At 42.8% G+C, this 17,262-nt stretch overlaps 1 protein-coding gene across 1 annotated transcript in view; it reads right to left on the bottom strand.

Moving 5' to 3' along the window:
- The window catches only part of LOC126284736 (protein TonB-like), a 134,775-nt gene extending 131,243 nt beyond the window's left edge, over positions 1-3,532 (bottom strand). The window contains exon 1 of the mRNA XM_049983873.1: positions 3,086-3,532. Coding sequence (XP_049839830.1) covers positions 3,086-3,133 — 48 coding nt within the window. The 5' untranslated portion in view covers positions 3,134-3,532. The remainder of the gene's footprint in view (positions 1-3,085) is intronic.
- Between the last annotated feature and the right edge of the window lie 13,730 nt (positions 3,533-17,262).

Raw genomic sequence — 17,262 nt, 5'->3', positions numbered from 1 at the left:
AACACACCCAAAGTGCGCCCGTCATTATACCTCATCGCTTTTGACTGTGTGTGTAGGCTCAGTTACGACCAAGTATGTGTAACACAGTATCACAGAAGTACTCCATGCACAGGACTTACCACTGACCGCAGACTTAAGGTTTTGATGTGAGCGAGTGGATTCCTGAAATACCATCGCTTAGATTGAACCGTGGCGACCAATAAAGTGCCTACGACAGGGTGCAAAACTGTGTCAGAGTTCTCCAATAAAGGGCAGACACACATTAATTTAAGTAAGGCAAATAAGGACTTCCTGGAGGTCTTACAAGAAGTTGAAATTTCTGATCAGCCTGTGTGTATAATATACTGTCACATAATGTTAGATTAATTAGTTCTTAACTACACTATAATTTAGTAATATATTATATATTATGATACAATTGTGAACGTCAAAATTCAAGCGGAATTTAATATCAGGCAATCGACGTCGAAAGTCGTGTTAGATCTGCGTATCTGGATTTCAGTCCATTTGTCAGTTACGTCCACACTTTCCGTCGTTGTTTTCGAAGGACGAGTGAGGAAAGAAACATAGTGCAGTCATCATTGCTGAAAAAAATACAAAAAAAAATGCAAATTCGGTTCCGATTTTGGTGCCACAGTATACGACAGCAGTTTTCTCAACAAGCAAGTAACCTAGAACATTTCGTTCTCCTGACTGATTTTCATATATATGCAATCCTTACTGCAATTTCCCGATAACTCGGTAAAATTTTTGTCTCAGCAGCCAGCTTCATACGATGGAAGATCCTTCGCCTTTCGGTCTTCGAAACCGATTCGACCGTGCTTAATGCACTCGTGTCGCCGAGACTTTACGCAATTTGTTGGTGACACGGGGTAAGAAGAGACACGTAATAATTAGTTAATGCTCCTTGCCGTGCTTAGCAGATATATATGCCAAGTACGCATATCACTTAAAGTCGTTTCGTTTTTGTCTTGCTAAAACCTTGTTACACAAGAAAACGATGATAATGGACGTTGGCCGCTTAACAAATAAGCGCATTGTGATACTAGCAGATGTCGTTTTCCTTGAAGTATACTGACTCTTCTAGACAAATATTGTCATTTAATAACGCTTAATAACATCAGCTGCGAATGATGGAATAGCTATACCTACAAATGTGAGCCAAATTGTTAGACAATAATTAGGTCTGACCCTGGAATAAATATATTGAATTACAACGACTTATCGAAACACCTCCTCTTTTAAAAAAAAAAATTGACGTAATGTAAAAGGGAACTTTGCGATCTCTTAAATCAGTTTTAAATTTTTATGTAACTGTTTATTACGTCCAAGATCGCTTAAAAATTACAATTTTCGTGTTACTGGTTTCAGCACTGGCGTTTTGCGGCAAAAATGTCGAAAAAATACATTTGGACAATTATATGCCGAAGAAGGGAATGCATTTTATTGCCTCGGATATGACCCTTAGTACAACTGCATTAAATGAACTGAAAACAAATTGCATGGCATTTTAAAAATGTGTGAGACAAATAGCAGTATACTAGGGCGCTATCGAAGGAAGAGTCAAGAAATCAAATGTTACGGAGCGGGGACCACAAGAAAAACGCACAAGGGGAACTAATGAGTTCAAGGAGTTGAAATAAAATATCTTACAATGTTAAGGAATATATGAGAACAGAAAAACACAATCAGAGAAATTCCTTAGATAAACAACAAAAATTGAGTCTCTTGAAGACTGTTTGCGACTGCTTTATCGCTCTTCACTAATGTAAAAAATGTCATGAAAAGTGTACGGTAAGTATCAACTAAAGGGAGAAAAGAAAAGTCGAGTGCTCGAAAACCATATTTGTCGATGCAATACAACATGCATATTTTCCTAGGACGTTATTGGGGTTTTCATTATGTACTGTCATTCGCCGCCTGGTGTACGCCTCTCAGCCTAATGACATTTAGGCAGCTTTAGTTCAAATTGCTCTGAGCAGGTCTTGGGTCCCCTAGAACTTAGAACTACTTAAACCTAACTAAGCTAAGGACATCACACACATCCATGCCCGAGGCAGGATTCGAACCTGCGACCGGAGCAGTCGCGCGGTTCCAGGCTGTAGCACCTAGAACCGCTCGGTTACCACGGCCGGTGGCAGCTTTACTTTAGGGTGCATTAAGTTGAGGTGTTCATTTTACATCATGGCTGATGAGAGCGCGTAGAGTGCAGTACCATGTTTGTGGTTTTGTCTATGACAGTGAAGAAGGACGAATGTTTAACCAGTATCGACGCATGGTACAATGTTCCGAATAGCACCAAGTGGCCCTCAGAGTTGACCATCCTTATCCGACGGATGGATCACCATCCACAGTGTCACATGTGCTCACTTCGTGAGACTCTAGGAGATATTTAGAATTTACCCGGAAGATTTGCACCCAGTCTAATCATTGAGTTTACGGTATCTTCTCGCCTCTCCCTAATGGCCATCTACTGATAGGCAAAGCACGACAGCAGCCTTAACCAAAAATCCTTGTGCTACGTTTTTACCGGATAAGCGTCTGATACCACTTCAGCATGTCACTAGACATGTGTTGTCATCCTCTGTTCATGACAGATATCTTAACGTTGTAAAAACTATGTGCGTCCAAACAGAACTGGAGGCTTGAAAGACTATCTCTTTGGTAAATATTTTCTTCTATAGACAAGATACAGCTTAACTGGCACAAGTTCCTATCATCAAAAAGGTAAGCAGATAGAATGTCTAATGAATACATTTCATTACTGATGCCTGGAAATTATTTTTATTAAAAATGAAACTCCTCCAGCTATACTTAAGATTTCATATAACGGTACGACGTGACTGCTTCATGTTCTCACTAGCGTGTCTGTCTAAATTTTTGCCCTGTGTTAGAGACAGCTGCCGGTTCTTATGCCGCACTGGCACTTCCATTGCGTCAGGATGTTTTCAATCATTTCGGGTCAAATAAGTACGAGAACAACAGTCGTAATACATCTGGCATTTACCCGTGTGGTCTTTCTATTCACAAATGAGACGTTGCTTCCGAGTTGGGAGAGTGAATGAATGGACATCCTTTGGCTTACCATCGCGTGCAGGAGCAGCAGCAATACCAGGACGCTGTGCGGTCTCATCTCGGAGAGGCGCTGGCGTGCTCGTCGTGGCGCTATCGTGAAGCGACTGCCGGCGTCTCCGCGGCGACCGTCCGAAGTCCCGCGGCCGCGGTGCAGGGGGCGGAGGTGGAGGCGGTTCCCCTACTACGGGGAGGGGGCGGCCGCCGCCGCCGCCGCCGCGACCTGTGCCACTCGCCGCGAGCCACGAGCTCCCAGTTCGCGTCGTATTTCTCAGCTGACTGCCTTCTGAGAATTCCTTGCTCCTCGTACCTGAAACTCATTAGAAGCTACAATTGATGATGCAGCCGAGTGAGTGAAACGCAGACGGACTCTTACAAGGCTGCTTAAACACTAAACAGGGTTCGTCGCCCAACCGTGCGTTGAAGTCTTCAACGTATCTCACCGGCGCCCTACGATGTCTGTGCACTAGCCGTTAACATGTATGTATATCACCGGCGCTGACGCCTGTGCTGTGCGTATAGAGCCAAGCTAAGAGTACTTCGTGATGTAAATCACGTGTCTGTGTTTCTTCCTCAATGTAACCACTTAATATGTCTCCATATCTTTAGAGCTCTAACGTGTCCACGTATCAGACTGACTGTTTAGATTCGAAAGTTGTACCAGCTTCCTGCTGCAGTTAAGAAATACTAAGAAAGAATAGTAACGGAAAAGGTACCTAACACTTTCACTTACTGGGCCACTTACGCGTCACCAAAACACACGTTTTATCTTAAAAGTGAAAGTATCCAACAACATAGGAATCTCTTTAGAGGGCAATAAATGTGCTCGAACGGTGTACATCGGTAGTTAGTGAGATGTTTTGCGAGTATGGTAAATTTTTGTTATTTTTAGAGGATTTACGTGGAATCGGTGTGGCCGAGCGGTTCTAGGCGCAACGGTCGCAGTTTCGAATCCTGCCTCCGGCATGGATGTGTGTGCTGTCCTTAGGTTAGTTAGGTTTAAGTAGTTCTAAGGTCTAGGGGACTGATAACCTTAGATGTTAAGTCCCATAGTGCTCAGAGCCATTTGAACCATTTTTTTACGTGGAATGCCTAGTTGCTGGAAGATGCCATTATAATTTGTCATCGTCCAAAATAGTGGAAACTCAAATAACTATGCTCTGATGCAACTATGAAGATACGTGACTGCGTGGATACATTTTATTCACATTAACGGTTATTCGAAAGCACAGCACAGTAAGGTGGAACTACTGATCGTTTCGTGTCAGATGTTCTGAGGCTGAAGAAGCCACACTCAGTAATTCTAGTTCTTGTGAGGATAAAGGACACACTGTGCAGAGTTTCACTATGGAGGTAAATGGGCCTATACAGCTGATGTTCTAATTAAAGTTCAGCACATTATTGAGAGTTAACATACTTCAGATCATATTAAAATTAAAATAATTCATTCGAATTGAACCGCGCTGTTTCCATTCCCCGTAGACAAAGAATTATTTGCTGGGATTGAAATGTCTCATTACCATCGAGTATTGATATTGATAACACTTTACTCAAGATCCCAAGACCTCAGATTAATAATATATCTCATTACAATAAAGGCAGACTTCGGTTTCCTCATAACCAACAACATTTTATAGCTCCTCCCTACTCAAATTTTCATGAAAAAATTTATTTCTGTTCAAAAATCGTCTTTGCGATTTTTTTGTTTCTTTCGATATCTTTGCCTCACTTTTTTTCTTATGATACTTTCCCTTTGATGTTGCAAGATCCCCCTCGTCTGTTGGCTGAAGTGCAATCCCACTCGAGCAAACACATGTTCACCAAATTCATCTGGTACGAAGGGGTAATGTCCAGTTACCTTAAACTGATTTTGGACACACCACTTCCAAACCAGTGCGGTTTTCTTAGTGATTTGAGTGAACTACTGCATTCGTCTTACTCTCTGAAGATGGTCAGTAATGGTTGAAACCGGTAATACGACAGCTGAAACCGGCAATTTCTGAATGACACTGTGTTTCATTGTGCCGAAAAATAAACTATTTATAAAACAAGAATTTGAACAATCACTCAGGGCTCCAGTGCAGCCGAAATGTAGTCATTTCCAGGAAGTTATATCCAAGTAGTTTTTAAATTTATTCGTTTAAATTAACTGTAATAGACAAAATACAGAATATCTAGGCCCAAGCGTGTCATTCTGGATGAGATAGCAATAGTCTAAATATGACAGTGTACTTCATTATTTTCGTAGTACTTCAAAGTTTGTATAGACATTCATGGCGATGGAGTTGACAAGTTACACAGTAACAAAGCTGAAAATGCGAGGACAACCGAAACCGATAATCATTTAGAAGGTACAAAAAATAAAAAGGCTGAAAAAGCCGATGAACTCGCCGTTAGACGGATACGGGCGCACACCTTCGAGATGACAGACGAACACATGCACGCGTCGAATACCCACTGGTCTCAGTTGTGTTCAAAACTGTGAAATGGAGGCTGCAAAAGAAGAGGAAAAAGGTGTAATGCATATCCTGACAGCGGAAAGAGCGTGGAGAATGGATCAATGAAGAATGACATAAGTGGACGAAGAGCACTGCATGTCAGAACCAAGTGTCAAGTCGTGGCACAAGCGATTCAGGGGAGAACTAATGCCGTTGGCCAAAGATGCACAGACTGAAACGCTACACCTCGTTACCGATAACACTGTCCAGCAGGTGGGTGCCATCATTACTCAAGACAGGCGAGTTACGGCAGTAGCAGCTGCCACAGACGTCGGATTGAGCGTTGGAATGGCAACTGACGTGCTGCGCCTCTCTTCAGTGATCTCCCTACCCTACACTCAGGCGCTACCAGGAAACGCACCACTCGCCGTTGTTCTTCCTCTGAGGATTTTATCTCTCTGTTTTCAGAAGGGCTGAATGCGGTGGAGGTTCGACACGTGAGTTGCTCGCGCTTTTGTCGCGTGAGAGCGCACCCTTGTCCCTCTAACGGCGAGTTAGGGAGCTCTGTAGACTTATAGGGACAACACCTCCTTCTGCAGACAGAGAAAATGCGATCCGTTCAGTCGTTTTCATTTCTTTTTGAGTGCACATTATATATTAAATTGCAGTTGTGGCTGCGTAACAATCTATAACATTGCTTCAGCTGAAATAATTCGCGTTAATAGTAGAATGTGTAAGCCACTCATTCTACACGACATTAACGAATAGAAGTATCCAATATAAAGCAACTTCCTGACACGTTGGGCACAAAAGTTGACATTCATGTGAAAGGCAAAATTTCCTGAACTAGAGACTGCAATAAAATCTGTAACAGGTTGGCTACAAATCGAATATACCAGAACACGCAATCGGAAATATTAATATTCAGGTTTTTATACATTCTTATCCCTTAACTTGCCGTACTTTTGATGTGGAAGCTACATTTTGGCTTATATGAAAGTGTGAGAGTTAAGTTGTATGTTTTTTATGTTAAATTTGGCCAGAAAACCAGTGAAAAACTTGAGAGAAAATCAGTTCTGAGTTAACGTTTTGAATAAGTGTCTCCTAAAAGATTTTCCCTGTTGGTTTACTACTTGGTCACCACATGCAAAGCGGGAACCGAGGATAATTTAAGGACCCGCGACTCTCACGATCTCGCAGTAAGTGGTGTAAAAAGATAGTAAAATCTTACAATAAATCTGAAGAAATCTAGACTTAGAATATTGTTGGAAGTACAGTTGTTGTGCAATTCAATATAATACTCGTACATTAGAAAGACAGATTGGGAGACGCTCTCGATAATTAAAGTAAAATTAAAGGTCTTTGTTTCACCTCGCTGACTGCAACTCGCTCTGTAACGCAGGTTAGTGCGGTGGTACTCGGCTTTAAAAGCAATACGAATCGTAACAGTGGTATACAGGATGTATCAAAAAGAATCATCTGATTGGGAACGTTTATATTTCTGAAACTAATAAACATAGTGAATTTTGGTTCCCGATGAACGGGAAATTCAAAACGGTTATTTTGTACCTTTTCATAGGTGCTCTCCTTGAGACGAACGGTATATGTCTATGCAGTATTCAAACTGTTCCCACACTGCAACGAGAATGTCTTGAGTTACAGCTTCCACAGCTGCTGTTATGTGATGTCTCAGTTCATTCATTATTGTTGGTAATGTAGGCAGGTAAAGAGAGTCTTTTATAAACCCCCACATGAAGTAATCAGATACAATCAGGTGAGGTGATATTGGGGGCCAGTAAAGTAACGATTAATCATTTGGTCCAGTGCGACCGATCCATCCGTTCAGTAATCCTTTGATTTAAAAACTAACGCACATCCAGATGCCAGCGTGGCAGTGCCACATCGTGTTGGTAAATGAAGTCGTTCGAATCAGTCTGCAATTGTGGGAAAAGAAAGTTCTCAAGCATATCGAGATATGTGCTTCCTGTAACAGTGTTCTCAGCAAAGAAAAATGGACCATACCTATTTACGCGTGAAATTGCACAAAACACATTAAAAATGGTTCAAATGGTTCTGAGCACTATGGGACTTAATATCTGAGGTCACCAGTCCCCTAGAACTTAGAACTCCTTAAACCAAACTAACCTAATGACATCACACACATCGATGCCCGATGCAGGATTCGAACCTGAAAACGTAGCGATTGCGCGGTTCCAGACTGAAGCGCCTAGAACCGCTCGGTCACACCGGCCGGCAAAACACATTAAAGTTTGGAGAGTTTCTCTCATGTTGTACAACTTCATATGGTTGTTCCGCACCCGATATTCTCACATTATGACGGTTCACCTCCCACTTAAATGGAATGTTGTCTCGTGACTAAACACTAAGCGTGGAAGAAAACTGTCATCCTCCATCTTACCTCCAATTACAGAACTCCACAGGTTGTTGTTTGTCACCTTCACGAAGAGTTTTCAGTAACTGAATTTTGTATGTTTTCATGCGTAAACGTCGACGCAACACACGCCAGACGGACATGGGGGCATGTTGAGCTGTCGAGCTGCACGGCGAGCGGATTTCTGCGGATTCCTTATGAAACTATGATGGATGTGTCGACGTCTGTGTCAGACACTCGGGCACGGCCCGGCGATTTGCCTTGACACAAACAACCTTTTTCTCGGAATTGTTCATGCCATCGTCTAATGCTCTATACTGTAGCAGGATCCACACCATAACTAGTACAAAAATCATGCTGAACGATTATTACTGACCTGAACTCCGCAAAACGTAGAACACAAAACGCTTTTTTTATTGTCCCGACACCATTTGTACTAGACCTGATGTGGGCGAACACTGCTGCTACCTAGCGGGAGTCACGAAAAACTCGAGAGCTTGCTCTTTCCAATAGAACGTTGTTCACGCACATATCACAAATATCAAAATATTTATCTTTTTATTTCTTTTTTTAACTCGATGATTCTTTTTGATGGACCCTGTATAAGGGAATTGTAAGAATGGCTCGGTGTGGGAGGCGGTTCTCTGCCGAAGGTGGATGCAGCTGCAGCAGGAGAAGACAATTTGTAGGTACATGAACTTCTTTATTACTTTCAAAAAACTCCCTGGAATTCAGCCAGGTAACACTTTCAGCGACGGCATACACGATTACAGCAGCCAAGTAGATCTGCTATTGCCGAACATTGCTTGGATACTGGTTACCCCATGTCATACAATAACACCGAGATATTGGCATGAACGGCCAGTTATTAGGGACAGTACTATTAAGGAGGTAATTGAGTTTAAATTAGCGCGGAACCTCGTTAACAGGGATGGAGGTTTTTATTTAAACTCTGTTTGGAATCCATGTCCCTCACTTGTCAAAAAACAGAGGGACAGAGTCAGTGCTACCTCACCTGCGAATTCATAGTCTCACTATCGACAGCTCTGACTTTGGTCATCTTTGGTGGCACCAGTGTTCAGTGTGTGTGTTATCTTTCCTGCATCAGTCCGAGAACCGAAGTTTAAATTGGCATGTACGTAGCCTATCCGTTGCAGTTTGCCGTGAAAATGGCGGGTATTTTCCCGCCGAAATATAAAAAAAAATTAAAAGAATTGTCGGTCTCTGAGAGTGTTACCTAGCTAAATTCCTTGAAGTTATTTGAAAGGAGAAACTCAGGACTTTCATTCTTTCTTTCGCTTTCGCGATCGCCGGGTCGATGTGGCTAGAACGGATTTGGCAAGGTTAGTTTGAGGGGTGGCCGGATGCCCTTTCTGCCGCCACCCCGTACCCCCCAGGGATGGAATCGGTGTATCCCAGCTGTCTGCATCTAGTGTAAATCGGGAAATAGTGCGGGCGTGTGTCGGATGCCTGCAACGTTTGTAACTGAGGCGGAACGTGGGGACCAGCCCGGTATTCACCTAGGTGGGTGTGGAAAACCGTGTAAAAACCACATTGAAGCTGGCCGGCACACCGGCCCTCGTCGTTAATCGGCCGGGCGGATTCGATCCCGGGACGGCGCGTCTACCCGAGTCCACGTAGCAGCGCGTTAGCGCACTTGGCTACCCTGGCGGGTTAAGAGAATCTCATGTCTCTCATTCTTTATTACTGTTTGTTTGTAAGCAATGGGTCTTGAAGCTTTTAGCGTCTACAACAAGCGAAGCGAATAAGTCATTCAGCACCACCTAGTTCGCAGACCTCCGGCATGTCGCGGAGGAAAGAGCTGTGCGAGCGCCACCGCTGCAGGTGCTAGATAAACGAAGGCCCGCCTTTCCCTGCCCGTGGCGCACCGACCCGTCGTATCTGCTCCGCAGGGAATACTTCAGACTATGACACGACCAGTGCTGTACGATACGGAAGTCGCTCGGCAGGGGCGGCAATGGATGTCTGATCCCCCGTTTCGTAGTCCCGAGAAGGCGGTAGGGTACCCGAGCGAGTGGATGCCCAGGCGCCGGGCAGATGTTCGGAGCCTGGCAACGGTAGAGACGTTAGCGACATCCACATAGTGCTGAAGAACACTGGCTGCACGTCACATTGTAACACAGCTATTTGGCCAGGGCGACTTGACCAAGAGGGGCTCTCGCAGCTGGCAGCGAACATCGACGACATGGGAGTCGGCTAAACTGGAGTGGCTTCTCGAAGGCTGGTCCCAGAACGGTGTCACAGAAGAATTTTGCTGCTGCTGAGGCGTAACGTTCAGAGGTTCCTGCTGTCCGTTTCTTGGCATGCTGTTCTTATCTCCAAGCTCTGCTTCAGTCCATCCCACTACAGTAAGCAATTCTCATCACCAATATTAGGCTGGCAATTGTATGTGAGGTGGTAAGGGAATTCCCTGACTACTAGTCTACGTGTCAACGTTGTGGTTTAAACGCTGCACTTCTCATTAGTCTCTTGTAGAGTGAGGTTATGGGTCATCACTGGTGGTGAGCCGCCAGTAAGCTGGGGACGTTAAGATCGTCAGGTCCGTCAATGTCGCTCGAGAGGGATGGGTGATCTCTGACTACTACACTACTGGCCATTAAAATTGCTACAAAGCGAAGATGACGTGCCAAGACGCGAAATTTAACCGACAGGAAAAAGATACTGTGATACGCAAATTATTAGCTTTTCAGAGCATTCAAACAAGGCTGGCGCCGGTGGCGACACCTGCAAAGTGCTGACATGAGGAAAGTTTCCACCCGATTTCTCATACACAAACAACAGTTGACCGGCGTTGCCTGGTGAAACGTTGTTGTGTTGCCTCGTGTAAGGAGGAAAAATGCGTACCATCACGTTATCGCGACATTGCTGCTCTCGTTGGTCGAGATCCAATGACTGTTAGCAGAATACGGTATCGATGGGTCCAGGAGGGTAATATCGAACGCCGTGCTGGATCCCGACGCCCTCGTATCATTAGCAGTCGAGATGACAGGCATCTTATCCACATGGCTGTAACGGATCGTGCAACCACGTTTCGATACCTGAGTCAACAAGACAACAACCATCTGCGCGAACAGTTCGACGACCTTTGCAGCAGCATGGGCTATCAGTTCGGAGACCATGGCTGCGGTTGCCCTTGACGCTGCATCACAGACAGGAGCACCTGCGACGGTGTACTCAACGACGAACCTGGGGTCACCAATGGCAACACGTCATTTTTTCGGATGAGTCCAGGTTCTGTATACCGTATCGTGATGGTCGCATCCGTGTTTGGCGACATCGCGGTGAACGCACATTGGAAGCGCGTATTCGTCATTGCTATACTGAAAGAAAGAGAAAGAAAACTGGCGTTCTACGGATCGGAGCGTGGAATGTCAGATCCCTTAATCGGGCAGGTAGGTTAGAAAATTTAAAAAGGGAAATGGATAGGTTAAAGTTAGATATAGTGGGAATTAGTGAAGTTCGGTGGCAGGAGGAACAAGACTTCTGGTCAGGTGATTACAGGGTTATAAACACAAAATCAAATAGGGGTAATGCAGGAGTAGGTTTAATAATGAATAGGAAAATAGGAATGCGGGTAAGCTACTACAAACAGCATAGTGAACGCATTATTGTGGCCAAGATAGATACGAAGCCCACACCTACTACAGTAGTACAAGTTTATATGCCAACTAGCTCTGCAGATGACGAAGAAATTGAAGAAATGTACGATGAAATAAAAGAAATTATTCAGATAGTGAAGGGAGACGAAAATTTAATAGTAATGGGTGACTGGAATTCGAGTGTAGGAAAAGGGAGAGAAGGAAACATAGTAGGTGAATATGGATTGGGGCTAAGAAATGAAAGAGGAAGCCGCCTAGTAGAATTTTGTACAGAGCACAACTTAGTCATAGGTAACATTTGGTTTAAGAATCATGAAAGAAGTTGTATACGTGGAAGAACCCTGGAGATACTAAAAGGTATCAGATAGATTATATAATGGTAAGACAGAGATTTAGGAACCAGGTTTTAAGTTGTAAGACATTTCCAGGGGCAGATGTAGAGTCTGACCACAATCTATTGGTTATGACCTGTAGATTAAAACTGAAGAAACTGCAAAAATGTGGGAAATTAAGGAGATGGGACCTGGATAAACTGAAAGAACCAGAGGTTGTACAGAGTTTCAGGGAGAGCATAAGGGAACAATTGACAGGAATAGGGGAAAGAAATACGGTAGAAGAAGAATGGGTAGCTCTGAGGGATGAAGTAGTGAAGGCAGCAGAGGATAAAGTAGGTAAAAAGACGAGGGCTGCTAGAAATCCTTGGGTAACAGAAGAAATATTGAATTTAATTGATGAAAGGAGAAAATATAAAAATGCAGTAAATGAAGCAGGCAAAAAGGAATACAAACGTCTCAAAAATGAGATCGACAGGAAGTGCAAAATGGCTAAACAGGGATGGCTAGAGGACAAATGTAAGGATGTAGAGGCTTATCTCACTAGGGGTAAGATAGATACTGCCTACAGGAAAATTAAAGAGACCTTTGGAGAGAAGAGAACCACGTGTATGAATATCAAGAGCTCAGATGGAAACCCAGTTCTAAGCAAAGAAGGGAAGGCAGAAAGGTGGAAGGAGTATATAGAAGGTTTATACAAGGGTGATGTACTTGAGGACAATATTATTGAAATGGAGGAGTATGTAGATGAAGACGAAATGGGTGATACGATACTGCGTGAAGAGTTTGACAGAGCACTGAAAGACCTGAGTCGAAACAAGGCCCCCGGAGTAGACAACATTCCATTAGAACTACTGACGGCCTTGGGAGAGCCAGTCATGACAAAACTCTACCAGCTGGTGAGCAAGATGTATGAGACAGGCGAAATACCCTCAGACTTCAAGAAGAATATAATAATTCCAATCCCAAAGAAAGCAGGTGCTGACAAATGTGAAAATTACCGAACTATCAGTTTAATAAGTCACAGCTGCAAAATACTAACGCGAATTCTTTACAGACAAATGGAAAAACTGGTAGATGCGGACCTCGGGGAGGATCAGTTTGGATTCCGTCGAAATGTTGGAACAAGTGAGGCAATACTGACCTTACGACTTATCTTAGAAGAAAGATTAAGAAAAAGCAAACCTACGTTTCTTGCATTTGTAGACTTAGAGAAAGCTTTTGACAATGTTGACTGGAATACTCTTTTTCAAATTCTAAAGGTGGCAGGGGTAAAATACAGGGAGCGAAAGGCTATTTACAATTTGTACAGAAGCCAGATGGCAGTCATAAGAGTCGAGGGGCATGAAAGGGAAGCAGTGGTTGGGAAAGGAGTGAGACAGGGTTGTAGCCTCTCCCCGATGTTATTCCATCTGTATATTGAGCAAGCAGTAAAGGAAAGAAAAGAAGAATTTGGAGTAGGTATTAAAATTCATGGAGACGAAGTAAAAACTTTGAGGTTCGCCGATGACATTGTAATTCTGTCAGAGACGGCAAAGGACTTGGAAGAGCAGTTGAACGGAATGGACAGTGTCTTGAAAGGAGGATATAAGATGAACATCAACAAAAGCAAAACGAGGATAATGGAATGTAGTCCAATTAAATCGGGCGATACTGAGGGAATTAGATTAGGAAATGAGACACTTAAAGTAGTAAAGGAGTTTTGCTATTTAGGAAGTAAAATAACTGATGATGGTCGAAGTAGAGAGGATATAAAATGTAGACTGGCATGGCAAGGAAAGCGTTTCTGAAGAAGAGAAATTTGTTAACATCGAATTTAGATTTAAGTGTCAGGAAGTCATTTCTGAAAATATTTGTTTGGAGTGTAGCCATGTATGGAAGTGAAACATGGACGATAACTAGTTTGGACAAGAAGAGAATAGAAGCTTTCGAAATGTGGTGCTACAGAAGAATACTGAAGATAAGGTGGATAGATCACGTAACTAATGAGGAGGTATTGAATAGGATTGGGGAGAAGAGAAGTTTGTGGCACAACTTGACTAGAAGAAGGGATCGATTGGTAGGACATGTTTTGAGACATCAAGGGATCACAAATTTAGCACTGGACGGCAGTGTGGAGGGTAAAAATCGTAGAGGGAGACCGAGAGATGAGTACACTAAGCAGATTCAGAAGGATGTAGGTTGCAGTAGGTACTGGGAGATGAAGAAGCTTGCACAGGATAGAGTAGCATGGAGAGCTGCATCAAACCAGTCTCAGGACTGAAGACCACAACAACAACATACTGGCGTATCACCCGGCGTGATGGTATGGGGTGCCATTGGTTACACGTCTCGGTCACCTCTTGTTCCCATTGACGGCACTTTGAACAGTGGACGTTACATTTCAGATGTGTTACGACCCGTGTCTCTACCCTTCATTCGATCTCTGCGAAAGCCTACATTTCAGCAGGTTAGCTCACGACCGCATGTTGCAGGTCCTGTACGGGCCTTTCTGGATACAAAAAATGTTCGACTGCTGCCCTGGCCAGCACATTCTCCAGATCTCTCACCAATTGAAAACGTCTGGTCAATGGTGGCCAAGCAACTGACTCTTGACAATACGCCAGTCACTACTCTTGATGAAATGTGGTATCGTGTTGAAGCTGCATGGGCAGCCATCCAAGCTCTGTTTGACTCAATGCCCAGGCGTATCAAGGCCGCTATTACGGCCAGAGGTAGTGGTTCTGGGTACTGATTTCTTAGGATCTACGTACCCAAATTGCGTGAAAATGTAATCACATGTCAGTTCTAGTATAATATATTTGTCCAATGAATGCCCGTTTATCATCTGCATTTCTCCATAGTGTAGCAATTTTAATTGCCAGTAGTGTGTTTATCAAACTTTCCATTCTCTGTCCACCTCAATAGCAACACTAATATCAAACTTCATTCGCCATACAATAATCAATTATCGACGCTATATAAGGTGTTTAAAGCATATTTTACATAAATAGTATTGACTAAAATCAGAAAACTCCACCTGTCAATTGGCACTACAGGATGTGTTCAGTATGGTCCTCATCCATTCTTAAATATCTACATTGTCGGCCATTAAAATTGAAACACCAATGAGGATATTACACAAATTTTACATATTGTACGTATACACTGACAATAAATGAATATATTTGTATGTGGCTTGTGTACAGGATGCGAATTTTAGTACACAGAGTTGCCATCTCTGGTAGCAACTATGGTTGTAACAGGAGTGGGCTTAAGGTCTAGCAGAGCTTGAACGACAGATTCGTGTACGTCTTTGCACGCTGATTCAACGCTATCGTAGACTTCATCGATCTTAATAGTTGCTGAGTGACAGAATAGGTCCTTGGCAACACGTGACCAGACCAGATGTTCTCAATGAGAGTGAGATTTGAATAAGTGCAACAGTCGAACAACCTCTGAATTGAGATTGGTGAGGTCAGAACTAGCAACATGTAGCCCGATAGCTCTACCACAGAGATGCGACAGGTAGTTGTTTGTTACGAAAAGTAAGCAGTTTACTAACATTTGTCTCATAACGATTCGAACCACCTGAAATATGCATGTCTGACAGTGAGCTTCTGATCAAAAAATACTCGCTTACCGAATTTAGAAAATCTTTGGGGGGCCGTTGCAATCAAACGACTCTTCAAGCTGATGTGTAGAATCTGTGAGTCTGGATATGTTAGTCAGACGTGTGGAAATATATCGCACAAACAATAAAGAAGACACCAAGTGCAAATAAATTTGAGAATTTCCGCACAATCAGCTTAACAGCTCATGAATCCAGGTATCTAACGAGAATAATATACAGAAAATTTGGAAAAATGAGTGAATATATGTTAGGTGACGATGTTTAACTTTCGCAAAGTGAAGGCACCGAAGAGGCAGTTCATGCTTTGCGACTGACAGTGGAACGAAGACAAAAAAATCGGGGCATCTCCATAGGATTTTTTGACCTATAAAACGCCTTCGACGATATAAAATTGTGCAGGATGTTCGAAATTATGAGAGAAACGGAATCAGTTAGAGGGAAAGACGAGTAATATACAGTAAGTACAAGAACTACGAGGACACAATAAGAATGGAAGAACAAGAACGAAGCTCGCGGATTGAAAACGTGTAGGTCAGGAACGCAATGTTTCTCCAGCACTGTTCAATCTGTACATCGAAGAAGCAATTACGGAAGTAAAAGAAAGGTTCAAGAGTTGGATTAATATTCCAGGTAAAATGATATCAGTGATAAGATTCGCTGATGACATTGCTATCCTCAGTGAAAGTAAAGAAGAAGTACAGGATGTCTTGAAGAGAACAGACAATCCAATGATTTCAGAATATGGAGAGTAAATCGAAGAAAGACGAAAGTAATGAGAAGTCGTAGAAATGCGAACAGCGACAAATTCAGAAAAATTGGGAATCTCGAAATAAACGAAGTTAAGGAATTTTCCTATTTAGGCAGCAAAATATCCCGTGACAGACGGAGCAAGGAGGACATTAAAAACATACTACCACTGGCAAAAAGGCATTCCTGGCCAAGAGAAGTCTATTAGCACTAAACATAGGCCTTAATGTGAGGACGAATTTTTTGAGAATGTATGTTTGGATCAGAGCGTTGTATGGTAGTGAAACATGGACTGAGGGAGAACCGAAAAACGAAGAGAATGGAAGGTTTTTAGATGTGGTGCTAGGACGTTGAAAAAGTACGTGGAGTAATGTGATAAGAAACGAGGAGGTTCTCCGCAAAATCAGCGAAGAAAGTAATACATGGAAAACATTGCCAAGAAGAAGGGACAGGATCATAATTCACGTGTTAAGACCTCAGGGAACGACTTCCGTGGTACTAGAGGAAGCTGTAGAGGGTAAAAACTGTGGAGGAAGACGGAGATTAGAATACATCCAAAAAATAATTGAGGACGTAGGTTGCAAGATCTACTTTGAGATGAAACAATTTTCACAGGAGAGGAGTTGGCAGTGGCGCACATCAAGTCTGAAGATAGTTGACACGCACACACACACACACACACACACACACACACACACACACACACACACATATTTCTATAATTCTGATCGTACAGCTTTGTGACAATTTATGTACACCTATAATTATGTTTTTGACAAATAAATTTTTTGTGACCATCTAACCTCTTGTCGAACATTTACGAACAATATGACACGATACGACATTGCATTTCCTGTGTTATTCGGTGCAGAGTTCCTTCGGACATGCACGCATGCGAATACATTTCATTTATTTCCAAACAATATTCTGTTTATACTGCCATTTTGATCTGAAACGAATCATTGATTAATTCCACCTCAAATATTGCGCTTTATTTCAAAACGTCGTCAACGGTCACTATAACAGAATTGCCGTTAATATTGTGGTT

Source organism: Schistocerca gregaria, chromosome 8 (assembly GCF_023897955.1).
Source record: "Schistocerca gregaria isolate iqSchGreg1 chromosome 8, iqSchGreg1.2, whole genome shotgun sequence".
Taxonomy (NCBI): domain Eukaryota; kingdom Metazoa; phylum Arthropoda; class Insecta; order Orthoptera; family Acrididae; genus Schistocerca; species Schistocerca gregaria.
Note: the sequence above shows the minus strand (reverse complement) of the source record. Positions and strands in the feature narration are given on the sequence as shown.